Source organism: Zophobas morio, unplaced genomic scaffold (assembly GCF_036711695.1).
Source record: "Zophobas morio isolate AGI-343-1 ecotype UQ-CSIRO unplaced genomic scaffold, CSIRO_AGI_Zmor_V1 ptg000044l, whole genome shotgun sequence".
In the NCBI taxonomy this organism is placed as follows: Eukaryota; Metazoa; Arthropoda; class Insecta; order Coleoptera; family Tenebrionidae; genus Zophobas; species Zophobas morio.
In genome coordinates, this window is record NW_026972149.1 from 3,585,622 (window position 1) to 3,607,952 (window position 22,331).

Here is a 22,331-nt window from a genome sequence, read left to right on the forward strand (position 1 = left end):
TCAGTAGATAAGTTGGTACAATACTATTTTTATAAAAAATATGATGCCCTGCCCGCCTACCTGTTTTTTATGGTGGCATTCATGATTGTCAAATTGAAATTTACGGTTTCAAGTCAGTAGATGTCATTCTTCTAATCACGTTTATTCCATAACTGATGTCAATTAAAAATTGTGTCGAATTTTTACGCTAAAATGGCAGTCATTCCTTTTTTAATTTAGTAAATTGGTACAATGCTATTTATTAAAACGTATTGTGCCCCGCCCACCCTCCCATTTTTATGGTAACATAAATGTCAGTTGAAATTTATGGTGTCAAGTTAGTAGATACCATATTCTAATTACGTAATATATTATAATTGACAACTAGGATATGCGAATTAAAAGCAGTGGATGATTTTCACCCTAAAATGGCAGTCATCCGTATTCTTTTTTTTTGGTAAGTTGGTGCAATGCTATTTTTATAAAAAAATATTATGCCCCGCCCACCCACCCGTTTTTTATGGTGGCATTCATGATTGTCAAATTGAAATTACGGTTTCAAGTCAGTAGATGTCATTCTTCTAATTACGTTTATTCCATAACTGATGTCAATTAAAAATAGTGTCTAATTTTGACGCTAAAATGGCAGTCATTCCTATTTTAATTTTGTAAATTGATACTATGCTATTTATCAAAAATTATTGTGCCCCACCCACCCATCCATTTTAATGCTGACATAAATGATTGTTGTCAAGTTGAAATTTATGGTGTCAAGTTAGTAGATACCATATTCTAATTACGTAATATATTATAATTGACAACTAGGATATGCGAATTAAAAGCAGTGGCTGATTTTGACCCTAAAATAGTAGTCATCTGTATTCTTGTTTTTTTGGTAAGTTGGTACAATGCTATTTTTATAAAAAATATGATGCCCCGCCCACCCACCTGTTTTTTATGGTGGCATACATGATTGTCAAATTGAAATTTACGATTTCAAGTCAGTAGATCTCATTCTTCTAATCACGTTTATTCCATAACTGATGTCAATTAAAAATTGTGTCTAATTTTGACGCTAAAATGTCAGTCATTCCTAATTTAATTTTTTAAGTTGGTACAATGCTATTTATTAAAAAGTACTGTGGCCCGCCCACCCATATTCAGGTTATATTGTGAATAAATGCATTAAAATTTCAACGAATTATTACAAACAATAACCGAATAAGTCAAACTTCTTTTAGAACGATCATTTTAGATGCTTTCCGTGCTTCCCCTGCTTAATATTACTGCTGTAACTTGAACGCGCAGGCTGTTCATGCGACTTTCAACTGATCACTGCTATGTTCAGCGACTACAATTAGTAAAAATAATACAAGTAAAATACAAATTTGACTAAAGTTCAGTACACTGATATTTTTTAAAAGTTCGCCAACCTAGATATTTTTAGATTTTACCCAGAATAACCTACTGAACGACAACATTTTCAGCAAGGTGGTTAACCTAACTTTTGTTGTTGTTGTTGTTGAAATATGCATGCACGAACAACGGTTTTTTCCACCATTTAGCAATTAAAAATTAAGTTCATGTCACGGAAAAAGCAACAACAAAATTTTGATGATAGACATGTATTTAGAAACCTAAATATGAATACTTAACTAACGAAAACGTGAAATAAAAAAAGTAAAGTAAGTCAACTAATATATAAAGTCCGAAATTGCAAACAACACTTTTTTAATGTGTACCTAAAACACAAATCAAAGATTGGCTAAAGAATTTGGTACATATTTGAAGAACTTTCGCTCTTTTGCTAATTAACTAACAAATAAATTGTTTTTAGAGCGAAATTTTAGCGGTTTTGTTCTAATAATATATAATAAGTAAATACGACTAATGCAAACAAACTAGTAAAATAAATACAAATAATACACAATAAAACATGTAATAATGGCGCTATAAATAAACAATAGCTAAAATTTCGTATCATATATTACGTTGTTGTAAGAGATTAACGCGTCATCTTTTAATGACTAGTTGCAACACAAAAATAAGTAAAATAGGCTGCTACTTTAATCGACGGTCTTAGCATTCAAGTTGATTTATTGTGACAATACAGAAAACAGTAACAATACAGATTTGAAACCAATATTTTGATTAATTACTTTTTTTATAATACATATCTCGCATAGTCACGTTACCAACTCAACGACACAAAAAAATTACCTTACTTTTATGGTTAGTGGAATTATTGTAAACTTTGTTCCACAGATTGTAATTTTTATTGTGACACCTAACCATCAAGTCTGGAATTAACAAATTACAGATTTCTTTAATTAACGATATTTTACGACACAGTTTTCTCTTACAGCGCCATCTACTCGTAAACATCACGCGCTTACTAGATGTCTGTACCTGCGCTGTAATTTGACAGTAATGACATAATGTCAGTATGGTTATTAGTTTGGTTAGTTTACACAACCATTTTCCAAAATAATATTTTATAATGGACGCCTCGTATTGTTTGTGTGGTCAACCTTATGATCCAAATATTTTTATGATTCAATGTGATGCTTGCAAAGACTGGTTTCACAGCAGGTAACGAATAAATTCGAATTCGCCACTTGACACAACGTTAATCCGTTTACGTTTAAACAAATCCGTTTTTTCTAGTTGTTGTAATTTCCAAGAGCATTTAGCCATCGAAATTGATAAATATCACTGTCCAAAGTGTGCTCTAATATTTGGACCTTCGATATGTAAGTATAGTGGGATCACTTTTCCTAACCATAGTTGGAGTGGTGTAAACTAATGGGTGTGATTTTTAGACAAACCGTACAGGAATTGGCACAGACATGACTACTGGGATGAAGATGCGTCAGCAAAACCAGTACAAACAGGTACGGGGGTCTTTATTAGGGAACTGCTTGCGAGACATTTTGCCAATGAAGGGGAAGTGGTTATACATATGCGAGGTCAGCAAATCACAGAAACGTTGCTACAACAACAAGGGTTTAATAACCCGATTGTTATTGATGGGAAGGACGGGCTTGACATGACACTTCCACCTGACAATTTTAGTTTATATGATGTGGAATCGTACGTTGGTGGAGAGATAGAAATTGATGTAATTGATGTTACTAGACAGTGTAATATAAAAATGAAGCTAAGAGACTATGTGGAATACTTTAATAGTTTAAATAGAACTAGAGTGTTTAATGTGGTCAGTCTGGAATTTTCCAACACAGCGTAATATTATTATATATGTCATAAACTTTTGTATAGTATGTTTTTTAGGTTGGCACCACTGGTGGAGGCTCCATTGATTGCTAGAAAATTAGATTGGGCCAACCTAGTGTGGCCAAGAGATTTTCCTTTGGGGAAACCCCAAGTCCAAAAGTATTGTTTAATGAGTGTTAAAGATTCATATACAGATTTTCATATCGATTTCGGTGGAACAAGTGTATGGTACCATGTTTTAAGAGGTGAAAAAATCTTTTATCTTATAAGACCGACTCCGGCAAACTTGACGTTGTATCAACAGTGGATGACCTCAAGTAATCAAAGTGAAACGTTTTTTGGAGATCAGGCAAATTAACCTAAAAATCTTGCCTTAAAATATATTAATATAAATTAATTTCTAGGTTGATAGATGTTATAAATGTGTTTTAAGACAAGGTCAGACCATGATGATACCAACTGGTTGGATTCATGCTGTTCTAACTCCTATAGATTCTTTGGTGTTTGGTGGAAATTTTCTTCAAAGTCTTAATATACCAATGCAGTTAACGTAAGAACGGTTATTCAGTTGTCTTGTTAAAAAATCCACCTCAAAAATGTTTTGATTCAGAGTTGGCACTGAGCTACCGAAAACGTTTTGGCTCAGAGTTGACTTTGAACTCAGCCTTGAGGGGATTGTAATTAACAAGAGATCTGCTTCAGACGGACAAATAACACAACGTTGCGTTACTTGCAGGGTGTATGACATAGAAAAAAAAGTAAAAACTGAAGCGAAATATAGATACCCGAATTTCGAATTAATTAATTGGTTCGCGGCGTTACATTTATTGAAAAAAATATCAGAGCTTAATACCGAGGAAAGAAAATGTCCAAGTACGTTACTAGTTGGGTTGAAAACGCTCCTCGTGACTTTAAAACAATGGAATGCGGAAAAAGATGTATTTCGTAGCTTGTACGACCGCACTTTTATTAAATTTCGTTTTTTTAGTATAATACAAACGTCAGGGAACAAATTCCGTACACGATAAATCCAGTGCAGTTGCTTAAAGATATGTCGCGTGAAATCAGACATGCGGAACGATATATCAATCAATTAAACCCACCTAAACCGGAACGGGAGTCAAAGCGAAAAAGAAAAAGGCCTATAAATAGGGATTTCGTAGACTATTCTTTGTCACCAAAAGCGTCTGCTCAAGATGTAAAAATTGTTTTATTATTTAGTGCACTTTTAATTGTCGTTGCTATTGCAGTTTATCACTGAATCAAAACTAGTAGAGTATTCTCGACCTTCCCCCCTCAAACTCACGCTCCCAAAACCAGTGACTTTTCCATACGACGGAAGAAATTTTGTTGAACAACGAATAAGCTTAGATAATGAACAAACCTGGGACGGGTCGCAGTTCTCACGCCCTGAACAAACAACCGCTGTGCATAGAGGAGGGGCTGTATTAAAGTTCAAATTAGGGTAAGTTTTAATTAACACAGTTGACCTCATCAGAACAACTATTAATATATTGTAGATCAAAAGATGTCCTTCCACATGGCAACTCTAACATTCCAGATGAACATTTTGGCTTGGCAAATAGTTCAAAATCGATATATGATTTCCATGATGAAAGTGATAGAGAGGAAGACTGTTTTAATTTTACGATCGATGAAAATCCTAGCCCTAAAAAAAGTAAAAAACAGAGTTCATTGAAACTCAGATTTCCGGGTAATTGCATATCTTGATTTGTAACATTTTTACAAAATTTTTAATTGCAGTGAAAAGTAAAAACCCTATGCTGGATATGGAATTGCCGAAAAATGGTATAGAGTCGTTGTTAAAAGCATCTGCTTTAACCACGAGGTATATAAATTATTTATTAAGCAACAGCATAAGTGACAATTGATTGTGCTATGCTGACGTAGCATGTAACCGCTCATTAAATTTAACCTTGTAGTGACGACAACGGTCGCGCCTCCCCCTCAACTCAAGAAGCAATCGCTGGCATGCTCTCTATAAGCCAAACTTATTTACAATCAGGAAAAGTGAATTCAAGATCTGGAAGAAAATATAGTAATAGCCCTCCACTAGAAGACGGAAATTTAAACAATGTACACCAGGATGAAGACTACAGTAATACTATATCATTTAATTTTACTAATAATAATTTTGTTCGTTTTAGTTTATCCGTCGTTGGATAATTCCGATGATGAAGATATACACATATTTAAGCCCAGAGGACGCTCAAAAATAGACGAGGCGTGGAACCCTAAAGCACGAGTCGGTCCCCTATTGCCCAAAATGAACAGACCGGCTCGAGAAGGAACAAAAAAACAAGCAGTGGAGAAAGTTCTGGAGGCGGCTGCTGCAAGACGAGCGAACGAAGCATCAGAAAAAGTAATTCTATATTGTAGTATTGTCAAACTTAAGTAGTAAAAGCGCATGAACGCGAACGTGTTTTTGCGCAGGTTGTTCATGCGAGTTTCACGTGAATGCGTATCAATTCAAGATTTAAGATTGAATATCTAGTGCCAGGTCAGGTCGGTTCATTTACGCAACTGAAAATGTAAATAAATTCGTATCTCGACTATATTTTAACTAAGTGATTGCTTACGAAAACTTGGGTAACATGTTTGTTTAAATTTTCAGGCGCCTAAACGGCAGTACCGGCGTAAAAAAATCAAACCGAAATTAGACCTGAAAAGCACGTCTTCAAATGCCGTTTCGATTCCAAGTACCTCGACGACTTCAACCCCTAAACCACGTAAAGGGATGAAGACTGTGAAACAACGACTGGGAAAAATCTTGAAAATTCACAAAATGATACATTGATCATGAGGAAAGTTCATGCATGTTTATGATCATCTTGACATTAATTTAACTTTTGACTTTATTTATTTACATTTTTCATGAAACTATTTATTTGAGTAACGATGAATTTCATTATAATACTCGGTGCCATTTTCTTTGGGGATGGAGGGTGTGGCTAGGTTGTTGTATTCGGTTGATATAAACAATTTTTCTACTTTTCACTAGTTTCAAGTAATTTTACGACGATGGTGTTCACAAATCTTTTTCTTGTCTTTGACAGAAGTATTGCAATATTATTTTTGTAGATCATCTGTATATATTGAGTCTCACTTAGTTTAATTATAAATGAATTTAGTGTACACTTTAAAGTATTGAAATGATAATCAGGGAACCTTCATTAAATTTGTAATTGTTCAATGTACATAACGTTCATTTCTGTGATCTGTGCAAAAATATTTTGCATTTAGCATAGTTTTTAAAATACAGTTATTAAAGAATTGTAGTATTTATTTTCTTCAAATGTATTCTTTATTTTTGATTGTGTATTTACGATTTTGTTTAGTTTCATCATGTTTACCAGTTTTGACGAAAACGCAACTATTTTTAAACCTCACTAAATTATGTTAATTCATATTGTTATTGTTCTTTCTGTCTTGAACTTCCAAATGTATTAATTTATATGGGTAACAATTTGTCTTAAAAAAAAATAAACGACACGAAAATTCAACTTTGTTTATATATGTATATAGGTATATATAGATATTTTTAAATATATGAATATAAAAAGAATGCCACATTATCAACAGTTTAGAACAATGTAAGACGGAAAAACAAAAACGTCAGTCAGCAATGCATGGAATGATTCCAGATGAGATCCACCACGATAGTATACAATACACAACATTCATGACTAGTAGTAAAACTAACATTAAAATGATTCCCTCATGCATGATTATATTTAATAAAAGCAACCAAGTTCATGTATTTGTTAATTTACTGTACAGGCTGGAATTGTATTTGTGGGTTATATTCCACAACCAAACTGCTGCTCATTGCGTCATAACCAGTGCGATTGAACCTGAATACAAAAAGAGTAAAACACACTGGTAACATTACACCAAGAAAAACATTTTTTAAAACAGCTCTAACAATAGCTTTCTGGAGACCAAGAGGAGAACACGGGCTCACTCGTACTACGTCGTCGGATCTCCCTGGCACAGGTACAACATTTTCAACTTGGATTACCATCAAACCCATATATTTTTTACCAGGAGTGGCACACGGACCCCCTTTTAACCAATAAACCTATAAAACATTGTCACTTTACATTACACACAAATGCTCAGCTGTACCTCATAGCAACAAACAATAAATCGATGTAAAAGTTCCAAAGTCAGGATTTCCACAGACATTTGCATAGCGATTTTCGGATCTTGCAAATTCTTCTTGAATGATTCAAATCTGTAATTTTCTATGCTCCTACAAACAATATTAACTCGGACATACAGAAACGTCAATCTACTTACACTACATAAAAAGTTTCGATAATTATAAAAGTAACAACCATTTTTATCAAAAGTAAAATCAGGAAATCCAAAAATTCTGCAACGATTCGCTTCCATAGAGGTGGTATCACAAATTCATAAGTACCTTGAAAGACTTAAAAAAATCATGTAAACAAACAATTATAAAGGGGTGATATAATCACCTGGCACATTATTTTGGTTTCTTAAATTATTATTAACAAATAAACGACCGGGATATAGAGGACTCCATGTGTTATTTTCTGTTTGGCTTTGCAAATTTACATAGTATGGAAAACCTGCACAAAATCCGTGCCATAACCTTGCTTCATCCAACCATTGTTTTAGCTTTTCTAAATATTCTTCTCTACTCTGATATAAATGGGAATTTCGCGAATTCACATTTCCTGGATTTGACGTCATATTTAAAGACTATCATCAATACAAGCTCTCAACCACTTTCGCACATAACAATGCATAACACAATTAACAATCGCAAAAAGTGACATGACAATGACGTTTGACAATAGACAACTTGATACAACTTGAGAATCGAGTTACACGAACATGGCAGAGGTAGATGGCGCCACTACAAAAACCGATAACAAAAATATTCAAACAAAGAGAGAAAAATAAATATACGTGTTACCCGTTTTGCTAAAATAAAATACGCAGTTTCGTGATTACATTAAAAAAAACCGGTGGAATTCCCAGTGTAAATTAAATACCGGAAATTGTTTACTTCAAACGCCGAGAGTTGCACAGAGGGCGCCAGAGTAGATCGACTTCCTGGTAGGTTGACGCTGCATTGCAGCTGTCAATTCGAAAAATTAAAAAAAAACGTGAAATATATAGACGATAATTTGTAGAAAGTCTTAAGGTACACTCCACATACTAGACCAATATTAATACATAAAATAATTTTGCAAGTGTTCGATCACCGTTGAGTTCTTGCCACCTTTACACTTTTAGGTTAGTAGTCACATTTCTCTTAAATAGAAATAACTGTACTTGGATACTTTCACAGATCATCTCGTTTATCTCGTAGGTGAATGTTCTATTATTAAACTATGGCTAGGGGACAACAGAAGCTACAATCGCAAGCCAGAGCACAAGAAAAGCTTGCTAAGCAAAAAAAACAACAAGGCCATAGTGCTACTGACCAGAAGAAGGCCGCACAGAAAGCTCTGGTGCACGTTTGTACTGTCTGTAAGGTAAGCGGGTGGAGGACGTGTGAGTGGTCAGTTTGTGGATGACTATTTTTAGGCCCAAATGCCCGACCCCAAAACTTATAAACAACACTTCGAAAATAAACACCCAAAGAATGAGGTGCCTGCCGAACTAAAAGACATATGAAATTTTCCGTTTATGTTTCACGCTGTCAGTGTTTCAACCCTACAGAAACACGTATTTGTTGTTAGGATCTTACAGGAGTTTTGTTTCACTCGCTATTCATGGTTCATTTGGTTAATTTCAGAGGTTGCTCTTATTTGAACATTAATCATATTTATTAGAACGCTGTTCTGTTTTCAGATACTATGTGATTTTATTCTTACATTTGTACTAATAAACATGTTTTACCAACGTATTGTTTGTTTTTTTGACACATCAGTGGAGTTCGTCAAAGGACGGAAAGTACAGGTATATGCAAAAGACAAGGTACGTTGTCAATCACCCACTATGTTAAAATTGACACTACTGTCGCTAATAAAATAATCAAATTGTCACATTAACGTCTGTTTATAAGCAATTGACCATAAAAGTGTATGTGATTACGTCAAATGTTCATACGGCTCTTTCTTCCTACAAAACTTCACCAAAGAAAGTGATTTATGTGTGAGATTACATCAGTCAATGACAAGATTAATAAAATGTATTGTTAGCTATAGATAACTAGATGTGACACACATCGGATATTTTATCAACAATTCTGAAATCACGAGACAATGCTACAAGATGCAGCAAATTTTAATACTTTTGTACGTAAATAAACAAACTGTCTTTTATCGATTTGTTCTATTTTTAAAATAGACTAGTTAGATTTTTAAATTTTTCTCCCCCTATTATGAGTTTTCACTCTTGTAAAACGTGTACAACCTTTCTTTTGTTGTTACGTGATGTAAGATTCGGTGATCTGACAGACCTACTTAAATATGCAGAATATTCGGTGACCCACAGACCTGCGGATCTTCATCCAATCGATTTCTCTTGGCTTCATTTCAAATAAAGAGCGGTTTTTATTTAACTTTTGAAAGCGCGGGAAATTTGAAAAACTTATTCAGAAGAGTGTCATTTTTATGTTTAAAAACTCATAGTATATTTCAATAAACGACAAGAAAAACTACTCCAGACACCAAAAGTGGTTCTAAATCATTACAAAACATCAACGCAACCAAAACGCGTATCAAATTTTACAAATACATAACAAACAATCTCAAATTCAAGTTTTACCCAGAGGTTGTGGCCAGTCCATACATCAAGGGCGTTTTATGAATGCAAACGTAGTTTCCGTTACGTGTACAATCGATAACAGGACACATATTTAACTTTATGACTGCGTTTCCATTCACGTCACGTGAAAAAGCCTTTAGAAAAGTGGCTGCACACATTCGACGTAGCGCTGCTCGGTTATTAGATCGCAGGAATGAAGTGTGCTCGAAAACTTTATTGATTTGTCAGATATGAGCGGTCCGGACGCATCGAAAACGTTCGGTATTACCAGATCTCGAAATTCGTACCACAGTCGGATTGTTAAATTTTAATACATTATGTTTATTCAGGTTGGCTAAAATCCAAAATTGCAAAATGTATTTAGTATCCAAATACCGGGTTTTCTAAATCATTCTAATATCCAAGTAGGCCTGGTGCGAAGTGTGTACTGAATGAAAAATATGTTCATTATTTAAAAACGTATTTGCGTTAACTTTTAAGATAAAATGTGAACGACAACTTACGGCTCGCGTCTATGAATTACGTCGCTTAAATACTTCATATAGTAAAAATATCAACACTCAAGAAATATGTAGTTGTGTTTAAATTAAACATGTGATTTGTTTAATAATAATTTTCGGTTTCTAGATACCACAAGGTTTGTAATTCCGTTTACGTTGACGTAAACTTAAACGTAACGTTGAACACTGACAAATTGTAATTCTCAAAACGTTAAAAAATGTCAATTTAACATATAATAATGGCTATAAACGTAAACTTTATGGTGTCGTTCACATGAAAATTAGAGTAAATATAAATATTATGTTTAGATGTACTTTAACGTTATGCCACTGACATATTTGGGTCAAGGTCAACTTTTCCGTCATGCGCATAGTTTCCAAATAAAGCACCCATTTACTTTGCCCTTGCGTCGAGTGTGTTAGGGGCTTTATAATTCCAATTACAACATAAAGTACATAATCTTACCACTTGTTACTGGATGTGGGTTGAACTTTTCTAACCTACCCACCATTTTTGGATACGCGGCGAGTTTTCTTGATTGTTGACCGTACCTCGTACTGTACGCTGCTAAGCAACGAAACCTGACGTCACTAGTCGATAGTCCGGGTGTATACTACGAAGCAAATTTTAATAAAACCGCCAATTCTTAATCTCTATCATTTAATGATTGTTGAAATGGATGTCGCTGAGTTACAATTTAACTTAAAATCTCGAAATTCGTAATAACAAAATGAAATATCTCGAAAAAAATTGTTTACACAAAAATAGATGAGCTTAACTTGAATCGGCAATGAAAGCTAGAATTACAGCTTTTAAAACTATAGAGTCTTGACATTATTTATAACTAAACAATATATAAAATAAAGAATCTCAATTTCGGAAAAGTATAAATTTTTAAAAATTTACAAAATATTACAAGTTAAATAACCAATGTGAGATTATTTCTATAAGCAAATAAAATTTTTGATTCATGATTGAACACTTGCTTTAAGTACGTCTAAATTTACACAAATTTCAAAAAATAAATATTAAATCTTACAAAAAAGTACGGCAAAAGTTGTCAAACATGTTCCTAGTTTCCTGAAGCACACCACATAAAAAAATAATAATTGTACAATAAAAAATCTAAAATAATGATTAGAATAATAATTGCAATAAAAGTGTAATTACAATGTTGATCACACAATGTGCACTCACGTCCACTCACACATAATCCTACATTACACACTAGAACGATTTTTTCAGGAGGTTTGTTGCTTCAGGTGTAAAAGTTTGGCTTTCACATCCTGAAACGTCGGTCTTTTCTCTGGATTTAAATCCCACGCCTAGACAAAAAAAATATTAAATTCAGTCAAGTTTGATTTTTATTAGTCACCTGTCTCATGATTTCATACACTTCCGATGGACAACCTTCTGGAGCCTCCATTTTATACCCTTTTTCTACATGTTTGACAACGTCAGCAAGGGGCTACAACCAAACTTGAGTAACGCATGCGCACAAAACCAAACTACTTACTATTCTTGGATAAGGAACTCTACCGAAAGAATAAATTTCCCACAAAAGAATCCCAAAACTCCACATGTCTGATTTATTGGAAAACATCTGAAAGACGATGTTAAACCGGAAAAAAGTGAAAATGTTGCTTACGTTTCGTTTTAAAGCTTCTGGAGCGGTCCATTTAATAGGCAATTTTGCTGATTCAGACGTAGGATTCATCTCCTTCCTCGCTAATCCGAAATCGGAAACCTTGGCCACACCATTTTCCGCGATGAGTACATTTCTGGCAGCTAAATCTCTATGAACTACATGCATTTTTTCTAAATATTCCATCCCCGAACTAGTGTCATACGCAAAATTAATTTGATCTTTCTTTGTAACGTGTAAGCGTCCCCTCGACCTCAAGTAATCTACTAAACTCCCTTTACTCATATATTCCGTCACTAAATATATTTGATCTTTTTTCCTCACAATCCCCAACAAATTCACCAAATTTTCGTGGTGTAAAGATTTCATCAAAATCGCTTCCGCTTCACTGGAATCTTTTAAAACCTTAACAGCCACTTTATTTTTCTTCCATTTACCCAACATCACTTCGCAGAATTCTCCTTTACCGATCGGTTCGCAAATCTGGGTATACACACATGTACTAGTCACACAATACTCGTTAGCGTTTAACTTACTTCGAGCTCCTGTTCTGAGATAACACAAAGATCGTCGTTTTCCTTCACCTTTTCGTTGCACAGGGCCTTCACTAATTTGGTACAAAGGCCGTCGGCGTCGTTTTTATAATGTTCTATCATTTCTTCGAGATTATCAAAAAACTCCTCATCATCTATTGTCAGTTTGCCTCCGTGCGATTTTACCCTATAATGTTCGACCTTACTATCATAGCAAACACACAGTGTATAATCGCCAGGAAAATTCGTTGATTCTCTAACAAGGAAGAGTCCGTCCGTTCGGGCAGATAATAAATTTTCGGCGTTCTCCCGGGAAATATTACCATGAAACCAACTGGCTTACAATTATTTTATCCAAATATTACGCATATTCAACTTACGGTGTATTAAACTTAGAGTTCGATCTCGTTAGGCTTGGGACGTGGTTCACGTTGACATCATGACGGACATTTTTAAAATTGTTACATTCTGAGCTTATATTCATGTTATTTGGAGACCTTAAACTTAAATTACAGTCGTGTTTGACGCTATTGTCCATGGGGGGTGCCATATCTTTAGGTGCCATCTGCAACCAAAACGACTCGTCCACTAATCATCAACACAACAGTACAAAATTGTCAGTTTCGTTGCTTAGCAACTCGTTTCTCGAGTATTTAAAGAAACATTTACGTATCGCAGCGGCTTACACATTCGTTGTAATTCGTAAAAATACGAGTAATTATTCAACAAACGCACATTTAAACGCGGCAGGATACCACTAAACTATTTATATTTAGATTAATAAAGTGATTTACAGTTAAATCCCAGCATAACATTATGTTTGGTTAAATCGTGCGTCAAGGTCATTTCCTAAACGCGAATTTATCTTTTCCGTTTACGTCAAATGTGCAAGGGTTTTTCATGTGCGTCAAGTATGTACTCACACTAACTACTTTTTGATATGTGATTTTTCAACATTTTTATGACAAACCCAATTGTTATAAAGTTTCACGGCACAAACAGGACGTTTTCTTCCTCGTTTAAAAACCGGTAATAATTTATTATAATACGTAGTATTTTATCTTTGGGTGATGTTACGGAACAATAAACACTGCCACACTCTGTCACCATTTTATCATTATATCAATCATGGGGAAATTCGCAATCTCCCAATTAATGTATAAACAATAACTATGGAGGTACGTGTAATGTTAAAACCAATGAAATTTATTCAAATTTGCGAACTGAACCAATGAGGTTACAACCACGCCCACTTGTATACAGTCTCGGTGCGTTTTGACAGTACATTCCGTGATAATAATTTCCATAGAATAGAAACAAGGAAAAATCGCATCGTCCTTGCTTCGTGTTCACTAATTTAAAAACGTCAATTTAAATGCATTTATAGCGATTTTATAACTAAATACCAATAAAGCGGGATTTCGTCAAATGAAAAACTGCATTAGATTACCACAATAACTCGTACATACAATTAATTATACAAACATAATAGTATGGAATTGTAATGACATAATGATTTCAAGGTTGTGTTGTTATGTCATCTTAACTTTATTGTATCAACGTCCAGACTTTGCCTCCTACATATAATAAAATAATTGGAGTACTGAATTTGCGCATTATTTAAAAATAATAATTGAAAAAGTGTGGAAATAATTCCCATGAAAACAATAAGACACTAACTCACCCATGATGGCTCATCATGGAGACGGGTCACTTCACTGGGAGTACTTCTTTTGATTCCTCTGGCAGGAACTGTAGGTGGATGTGAAGTGGTCATGGGGTAACATTGACCATCTGTTTGTCGGTACTCAAAAATGTGCTGATACCTCTGGAAAATTTCTATTGGTATGACCCAAACAACGCGGAAATTTATTTAGTATTCAAATCACTCACTTACCTGAGGAAATGGCGAGTTTTGGCTGGTCATCACTCAAGAATAAATCACTTGATTTAAAACATCGTTGACTGGAAAGAAAATGAAATAAATGAAAAGTGTGAGGCAAGGACGAGCATTGAATTAAACAGAATCACTTTTACCGAAATTACATCAACAAAAATTCCTTACATCTATTCACACAATTTCGTTTGTTATTCATGTAATTAGTTGATAAATAACGGAAATGAATAATACATTTCTATCAAAAATTAATCAAATCGTGCTCGTAAAAGTCACACGAGAAAAGCGACAATTTCCAAAGTGTTTTCACCGCTTGGAGCTGTACAAACTCGATCCTGTCCAAATTTCTTGCAAAATATTGCCAAATGTATTAATATCAATGAGTGACCCATTAAACAACATTTCGGTAAAATGCACCACACTGACTTTCCCTCCACACTAAAACTCACCACTTTTTTTAAACTACGCTATTTTAAAATATGGAAGCATCGCTGTGTATTTTTTTTGGAGGAAACTGGGTTTAAATTTCAAAAACATACATCAAAACGTCAATTCTAACTAACAACAGCCATTTTGTTTTTGTGAAGAGTTGATAATGCAGGTTACAACTTTCTCATTTCGGGGAAAGTTGAAGTAGGCAACACATTATACATCGCTGTGGAACGATTCTAGAACGCAATCGTTATACTAGAAACGTTCTGTTGCATACAATAAAATTTTACAATGTGACTGAGTCTCACTGCCGCTATTGTTCAATCAGAAGAAAGGTAGCTAAGAACCGCTCGGGTTACGATTTATTTTATAGAATAACAAAGTGTAACTTAAGGTAGATGATTTTCTTTGGGAAGCCAACTCTCTTAGGCTGTGTATAACAATCGGTGCCGTTGGCACTTCCAACTCATGAAAATAAAGCCGCAGCTGCGCGCTAGAACTCAGTGATTGGGGAATTCAAAAACATGATTCATTCAAAAAAAAACTTTATTAGTTCGTCAAATACAACGATCTAATGTGGATTTAAAAATGTACTAGTTCGCCAAATACACCAAGCGAACGTGGATTTAGAAGTTTATTAGCTCGCCAAATACAACGACCTAACGTAGACTTAAATTTAAAGGTTCGCCAATTACACTTAATATCTAGTGGGTACACATAGTTCGCCAAATACACTTAGTTTCCAATTAGTCATCTGCAACAAAAACACAACTTCAATCAAAATTTTCTGGTGATTATATAGTATTTATAATTAAAAAACTTCAGTGATTAAACGTCATCAGACTTATCAGACGGGAAAAGAAGACAAAACGTGCAATTTCATCATTTCTACTTAAAAGAAAAATAAATAAACTTTATATAAAATTACCTTGAAAATATCGCTCTAGAATAGAATGATGTGCATTTACCTGAAAGTAATTCAACGGTTAAGACACAAATTACACATTCTTCAAAACGATTTTAGAATGTAGTGACGCTAAAGTTGAAGTTGGTTGGAAAAAAGAATCACAACATTCTAAAAGGCACAAAAAGAACAAGAACACTGTCTACCATTGTCATAGTTCAGTAGAAAGATACTTCGTCAGTATTGAATTATCCTAGGGATATGAACTATACTTTTTTTGCAAGTTTATCACACTGACCAAACAAGAAAAATTCAGTCAGCTCTAGAACTTGCACACAATACAATTTAAAATAAATAAATAAAAAAAATCAAATACTATGGTGACGCAATTTATTCTGAAAATAACATAATAAATGTTTACTTTTGGGCGCTGTGACTGCTAGATTTGCTGTCACGAAGACTAGCAGATCGGCGCCTCTTCATCTCCTCCTTCTTGGCCTTAGATTCCTTCTTTCTTTGGGCCAAGAGTTTGGCATAGTTGTCTGAGAGTTCCTTACGTCTCAGACAACGTTTCTTCTTCAAGGCCAACCTGTGGCGCTTGCGCTAAAGAAAAAGAAAATCCGATTAGTCCAAACATAATTGCCAAAAATGATCTGTAATTGCAATATTTTGTGCCTACGAAAGTGCGCAAGCAAATGAACATCACAATAATAATTTATCACATACATGAACGCTTCGTTAGTTTAGTGGTAACTAAGAAACTGCCTGAATGTGACAATAAATTTCAAACACTGAGACGACTTACCTGTAGTACGACTGGTGTAATGAGTCGCTGGATCTTGGGCGCCTTAAAACGTTGTTTTTTGCCTTCCTTTTGTGGTAAGGGGCGTTTGACAACATATTGGCGCACGTCGTCTTCCTTGCTCAAATTAAAAAGTTTCCTAATGTTAGAGGCTCTCTTAGGTCCAAGGCGGCGGGGGACAGTTGTATCGGTTAAACCAGGAATATCCTAAAACCCTCAATTAGTTTAGTAACATCCCTTAACTATTAAATTAGTTGTTGTAGTGACTATTCCACATCAATTTGGAAAAATTGACGTGTGGTAAGACACTACATTAATGTAACGCAGTACTTTTTACAACAATTAATCTACCATTAATTGCGTATCAGACTGCAAACCGTAAAATAAAAATCTGGGGCACTTACTTGTTCACCCTTACGCACAATCACCAAAGCAAGCACACTTAAATTGCCGTCCACGATGCATCCTCGTACTGATTTCCTTTTCCTTTCCCCGTCACGACGGGGTCTATAACATGAATGTCCCTTCGACAACAGGAGTCGTACCCTGCCTTAAAACCAAACATTTTACAATAAAATCACTTCACCACGTTTCTAGCTTACTATTAGTGAGAACACCTTGCTTCATGGGGAAGCCTTGTTTATCATTTCCTCCAGATATTCTGAGGACATAGCCTTTCCACTCATCGCCTAAAGGGTCAGCTTCTACCTCCTGACCCATCCGTTTTTCATAGAAAATCCGAATTTTGTGTTCGTCGACCACTTCGAACAGCTTTTGACATCCTGTAGCAGGATACGACACGTTTAGCTGCAAAAAAGTACGTTTTGTTAAAAACTGAGGTTAAAAGTTCCATACGTGGTATGCTGAATATGGATCCAGCCGTATCTCGACCATCGCTAAGTTGCCATGAAAAATTTTAACCGCAATGGTCACTTGATTTTACGCACGCAAATCTTTAACTTATATTTTTGTGTTAGTTTCGATGTAATTGGAGAAATAAAATCTTGTTTCGCTCACCTTCATGATGCTTCCATGTAACAGCACAACCAAACGAAAAAAGAAATAAATAAAAATGAGGAATTGTCAGCTCTCGGTACGCCTGCGTATTCCACATGTTGGGCTACGGCGCACCACCCCCACCCAAATTACAGACTTCGAGCATGCGCGTTCGCTGGGTAGTCAAGGACGTTTCCCAGAGTTTAAATCAATAATGGTCGTCCAGGGCATAAATCTGGGGTTCCTAATACACACCCACTTTTGAATTTACAAGAGAGTGAATAAAATAAAGTTTATTGTAGAACAAATGTAAAATGATAAACACTAACTTGCTTAAGTACAGCATATATTATTTAAGTATTATAAACAATGTAAAGCAGGCAACGCGTAATACACCTTGTTGATAATTCCAATAATTTAAATTTATTTGGATCACATGAAGATTTTTTGTCGAGTTGGAGATGGGCATTGAAGATGAATCCCATGAGTGAAAAAATATTGCTCACTTTAATCTAACAAGGTTTAGAGGAGGTCCAAAATAACAGTTGTTGCTTCTATTGTGTTATTGCTTCAATCCACATTCTAAAGCAACACGTATGTCAAAACTAATATCCCTAAATTGATTGTCTTTTGTGTTGTTGGCTACTTTCATAATAGCTTTAGTGACCAGATATTTATCCCTAATTTAACCAAGATTAATATGGTACATTACAATATTACAGAAACATTAATAAAAAAAAACAAATTCTCTTTGGTTTTGTCGGCAAAAAATACAAAAACTAGAAATTATAAACAAACGTCAACAAAATCATGAAAAGTTTAGTTTGTGCCACCAGAACTTTTATTTCCATCGGTCTTTATTGACAATCCTCATTATCATCAGTAGAGAGCGGATTTTATGAAATTTGCATATCCGTTATTTTTTGCATATAAGTCGTGATATTTAATATGTGAACGAATCATGCTAATTAAAAATGAATACAGCTATAAAAAAAATGCTTATTTGCATATATTTGCCTTCTGCTGCATATTTCACGTAACGGGTGCATATTTTGCATTTTTATCAATTTTTGTGCTACTTTGAAAAAAAAAAATACCATTCGGTCGGCATTTTTCTAGAAAGACGAAATTTCATGAGTCATATTGCAAATATTGTCCTGAGCTTCAAATAACTGGGAAAGGTTTGGGTTTTATGGTAGTTTGGAAGTACCACTGGGCATTGATTAAATACATATAGATAGACCCATGCTATTGTTTGGAGCGAACAGGCCAACGGCCGGCGAACAAGAGATGGCGCACCAACAGTCGGCCGTCAAACGCCGGCGAAAAGCTTGGACACCAATCGCGCGCGTAGATAACCCAAATCGCAGCAACAATACATTTAATAAAGCTACCACTCGACAGAGGGCGACGAAAACAATGTGTAAAAATCTCATAGTAACCATTTATATAATTTGCAACGTTGCCAGATGAGCCTAGCACAACTCTGCCGTTATTTCTAGTCGATTAGATTTTATTTCGTTTAAAAGTTTCTGGTGAATAAATGGAATTATTATAATGAATAAACAATACAAACAAATTATTACTTGTTATTTTAAATACTTGTTAGTGTTGATGAAAACATAAATGGTAATTAAAGTTATTCTAAATACGGTCCGGTAGCTCAAATTTTACAGTACGAGTGATATGTTTCAGGACGAGTAGGTAGCCGAGTCTTTAATTTCGAAACGAGTACTGCGAAAAGAGTTACCGGACGTATGTTGTTATGTATTTTATTTCATACTGTCAACATACTTTTTTATTCGATAATATTATTATTATTTTGAGAAAAAATCCAAATCGAGTCACTTTTTCTGACATCGTTAGCAACCGCTCTTTGGTAAATGTTTTAATTTGTTTATTCGTGCAAATCAGCATCATATGTTTAAACACATAGTACTTATAACACTTTACAGGACTTATTGTTTTGTATAATCCGACTCGATGGACGAATGTTTTGTGCAATCCGTCTCGAAGGACCAATGTTTGTGCAACTCGGCTCGTCCTACCAATATTTTTTTTAATCTGGTTGATACGACAATGTGATACCGAATTGTACTTTGATATTGCTCCAAGGACCTTTGTTTTCTTGCGTGCGAGATAATAGACAGCGTTCGGTTTCGATGTTTAATACAGGACGGTTACAGAAATACTAAATTTACATTTGTATTTACAATAACAGGTAAAGCAAAAGAGACCCAAAAGGGTCAGTGGCCGCTTCCGGAAATGGAACACTTGTCCTTTTTGGCTCAATTTTATCGGACTTGTCCGTTTTTTTGATTTTACCGGAATCGTTCGATCCAGTAAAACGTCAAACTTGACATAGTATAAAGTAAAATAAATAAATTTTATTCAATTTTGACATGTAAACAAACGTTTATTTTGCCGTCAGTAGGCCACTAAAGCTTTGGTTTATCCGGTAGCACCATAAAATTTTTAAACCGCTAGCGAAATAAAATTTTTATTTTGCTGTTTTAAAACCATGGTTACCATTTCTGTAATTTCTCCAATGCCTTGCTGCTCTTTCCATCTAAGGAACTTTTGATACACTTTCTGATTTGCTCTTTTTTGGGAGCAAGTTTTGCCGTTGGAATCTTGCATGATTTTGCAATTTTTCGATAATTTTAGTTTGTTTAAAATAAACAAACACCGTCGCCAGAGTCACATACTACACACACACACCTGATATTGTAACCTAAATTCTACGCATATAAAACTTTTATTTGGTCGCTGTCAATTCTGACGTTTCTCGAATGTGAACTTTGAATCACCAATTTTTTCACAATTTGGGACTTGGGGTTGTCAAAATTGAATAAAAGTTTGTATTACACTCGCGGTTAAAATGAATGTGTAACTCGTGGTCTTAAGGCGCTCGCGGCATACTCCGCTCTCGCCTTAAACTGGCCGCTCATTAAACATTCACTTTAACCGCTTGTATAATAAATAACTATTATGATGTAAATACAATTAAGTATATCGATAATTCGCTACTGAAAATTTATTGAAATATAATTTGTGTTAAAAAAAGATTTTTGTGGTTTTATGGTTTATTAACATAATTTACTTATTTGAAATTAAATATTTTTAATACATAGCACAAGTTCTTGATATTCTTTATTTTTATTCCAAGTAATAATTGTGTTTCCTTTAGTTTTAATCAAGAAAATTTTTCGGTTATTATCTAACATACTTTTGTACATTAAGAAACTCCATTCCACGTCGCAGGACGTTACAGGACAATATTTAAATAAATAAAGAAGTCGTTTTATGTGTTTTAAAATTCACTCTGATTTCCGGACTTTAGACTTTTTGGTGTTTCACTTCGGGACAAGAACTAGTCGTATCTCAAAGAAAACAAACAATGGAATATACCGTATTGTACCTATATTTCATAGTAAAAATGTCTAAATTTTTTTATGAAGAGACAGACTGTTCTAGGAAACTTTACTAAATCTTTTCATTTACGAGCTATTGAAAGTCCGCCGGTCTCACTGATACTTCTTACTTGGCTCCTACGAATGAAGCGAAAAATGCACAGATTGAAAATATAGTAAATGGGGTAGTATGTATGCGTGATATGTCGTTAGACATTAGGTATTTTGCAAATAAAATTTATTTCATTGAAAACAGAAACAATAAAAAACATATCTGTACAAGTTTGGAATCGATATGGCCAGTTGTTTAGAATATGCAAATATGCTTTTGTTCGTATTTACAATTATTACGAAACAGGTTATCAAATAATCTACTTTCACATGGCGAGACTTTGAAGCGGCCGAAGAATTAAAAACCATAAATTTTCATTGAAGAAACAAACTCTTCCAAGAAAATTACCAAATCTTTTAGTTTACGCACTATTGGACGAGCACTCCTTAAAACGGTCAGTATACCTAATCGCATTATTCCATTGATACCTACCTACCGAAAACGTTGCCAGATGAGCCTAACACAAATTTGCGGATATTTCTCGTCAACCAGATATTATTTCATTTAGAAGTTTCTGGTAAATAAATGGGATTATTGTAATGAACATATAAAACAAATAAATTGTGATTATTATTTGTTGTTTTAACCCATTAGACGCTTATAGGCTTATAAGCATACTTTTCTTGAAAAATCGGTAATAAATTCAGTGAAACATCTTTGTGCCTTAATTCCTATTGGTAAACTGGGATTTTGAATAGAGGTCGCAGGAAAATTTTGTATGGTTTTATGGTTTATTTACATAATTTTCTTATTTACAATGAATGTTTTTGATATATAATACAAGTTCTTGATATTATTTATTTTAATTACATTTAATAAACCATAAAACCAAAAAAATCTTTTTTTAACACAAATTATATTTCAATAAATTTTCAGTAGCGAATTATTATCGATACAATTAATTGTATTTACATCATAAAATTTATTTATTTTACTTCATACTATGTCAAGTTTGACGTTTTACTGGATCGAACTATTCCGGTAAAATCAAAAAAACGGACAAGTCCGATAAAATTGAGCCAAAAACACGGAGGTAGAAGAGACACTCTTCTACCTCCGTGGCCAAAAAGGACAAGTCTTCCATTTCCGGAAGCGGCCACTGACCCTTTTGG

The 22,331-nt window shown here is 34.3% G+C and overlaps 5 protein-coding genes across 11 annotated transcripts; 2 read left to right on the forward strand and 3 right to left on the reverse strand.

The window, feature by feature from the left end:
• Positions 1–2,425: 2,425 nt before the first annotated feature.
• On the forward strand, positions 2,426–6,472 carry LOC135141766 (lysine-specific demethylase 7B-like). The gene is made up of 13 exons (XM_064073176.1): positions 2,426–2,571; positions 2,647–2,732; positions 2,802–3,222; positions 3,271–3,562; positions 3,618–3,763; positions 3,950–4,151; positions 4,202–4,411; positions 4,464–4,678; positions 4,734–4,927; positions 4,978–5,062; positions 5,157–5,332; positions 5,382–5,596; positions 5,849–6,472. The coding sequence occupies exons 1-13, from the start codon at positions 2,480–2,482 to the stop codon at positions 6,029–6,031; spliced, it is 2,517 nt and encodes an 838-aa protein (XP_063929246.1). The 5' UTR covers positions 2,426–2,479; the 3' UTR covers positions 6,032–6,472.
• A 256-nt stretch (positions 6,473–6,728) lies between these two features.
• On the reverse strand, positions 6,729–8,114 carry LOC135141768 (protein FAM8A1). 2 transcript variants are annotated; one of them, XM_064073183.1, is made up of 4 exons: positions 7,719–8,114; positions 7,537–7,669; positions 7,363–7,471; positions 6,729–7,315 (listed from the first exon to the last, which is right to left on the reverse strand). In XM_064073183.1, the coding sequence occupies exons 1-4, from the start codon at positions 7,954–7,956 to the stop codon at positions 7,004–7,006; spliced, it is 792 nt and encodes a 263-aa protein (XP_063929253.1). In that variant the 5' UTR covers positions 7,957–8,114; the 3' UTR covers positions 6,729–7,003. The 2 variants fall into 2 exon arrangements, with proteins under 2 accessions (XP_063929253.1, XP_063929251.1); XM_064073181.1 differs by having other exon boundaries at positions 7,363–7,489.
• Positions 8,115–8,325: 211 nt separating this feature from the next.
• On the forward strand, positions 8,326–9,117 carry LOC135141770 (zinc finger protein 706-like). 2 transcript variants are annotated; one of them, XM_064073185.1, is made up of 3 exons: positions 8,326–8,505; positions 8,582–8,747; positions 8,800–9,117. In XM_064073185.1, exons 2-3 carry the CDS (start codon positions 8,604–8,606, stop codon positions 8,887–8,889), a joined length of 234 nt encoding a protein of 77 aa, XP_063929255.1. In that variant the 5' UTR covers positions 8,326–8,505; positions 8,582–8,603; the 3' UTR covers positions 8,890–9,117. The 2 variants fall into 2 exon arrangements, with proteins under 2 accessions (XP_063929255.1, XP_063929254.1); XM_064073184.1 differs by having other exon boundaries at positions 8,328–8,505; positions 8,561–8,747.
• A 2,132-nt stretch (positions 9,118–11,249) lies between these two features.
• LOC135141767 (tyrosine-protein kinase CSK-like) lies at positions 11,250–15,151 on the reverse strand. Of its 4 annotated transcripts, XM_064073177.1 has the most exons (9): positions 15,010–15,151; positions 14,561–14,628; positions 14,348–14,491; positions 13,044–13,228; positions 12,667–12,997; positions 12,134–12,613; positions 12,002–12,088; positions 11,861–11,953; positions 11,252–11,810 (listed from the first exon to the last, which is right to left on the reverse strand). In XM_064073177.1, exons 2-9 carry the CDS (start codon positions 14,588–14,590, stop codon positions 11,727–11,729), a joined length of 1,434 nt encoding a protein of 477 aa, XP_063929247.1. In that variant the 5' UTR covers positions 14,591–14,628; positions 15,010–15,151; the 3' UTR covers positions 11,252–11,726. The 4 variants fall into 4 exon arrangements, with proteins under 4 accessions (XP_063929250.1, XP_063929249.1, XP_063929248.1 ...); XM_064073180.1 differs by lacking the exons at positions 14,561–14,628; positions 15,010–15,151 and having other exon boundaries at positions 11,250–11,810; positions 14,344–14,419; XM_064073179.1 differs by lacking the exons at positions 14,348–14,491; positions 14,561–14,628; positions 15,010–15,151 and adding an exon at positions 13,634–13,854 and having other exon boundaries at positions 11,250–11,810.
• Positions 15,152–15,520: 369 nt separating this feature from the next.
• On the reverse strand, positions 15,521–17,817 carry Rps6 (Ribosomal protein S6). 2 transcript variants are annotated; one of them, XM_064072500.1, is made up of 7 exons: positions 17,716–17,817; positions 17,301–17,505; positions 17,103–17,248; positions 16,702–16,905; positions 16,318–16,499; positions 15,921–15,960; positions 15,521–15,746 (listed from the first exon to the last, which is right to left on the reverse strand). In XM_064072500.1, exons 1-6 carry the CDS (start codon positions 17,719–17,721, stop codon positions 15,957–15,959), a joined length of 747 nt encoding a protein of 248 aa, XP_063928570.1. In that variant the 5' UTR covers positions 17,722–17,817; the 3' UTR covers positions 15,521–15,746; positions 15,921–15,956. The 2 variants fall into 2 exon arrangements, with proteins under 2 accessions (XP_063928570.1, XP_063928571.1); XM_064072501.1 differs by lacking the exons at positions 15,521–15,746; positions 15,921–15,960 and having other exon boundaries at positions 16,270–16,499.
• Between the last annotated feature and the right edge of the window lie 4,514 nt (positions 17,818–22,331).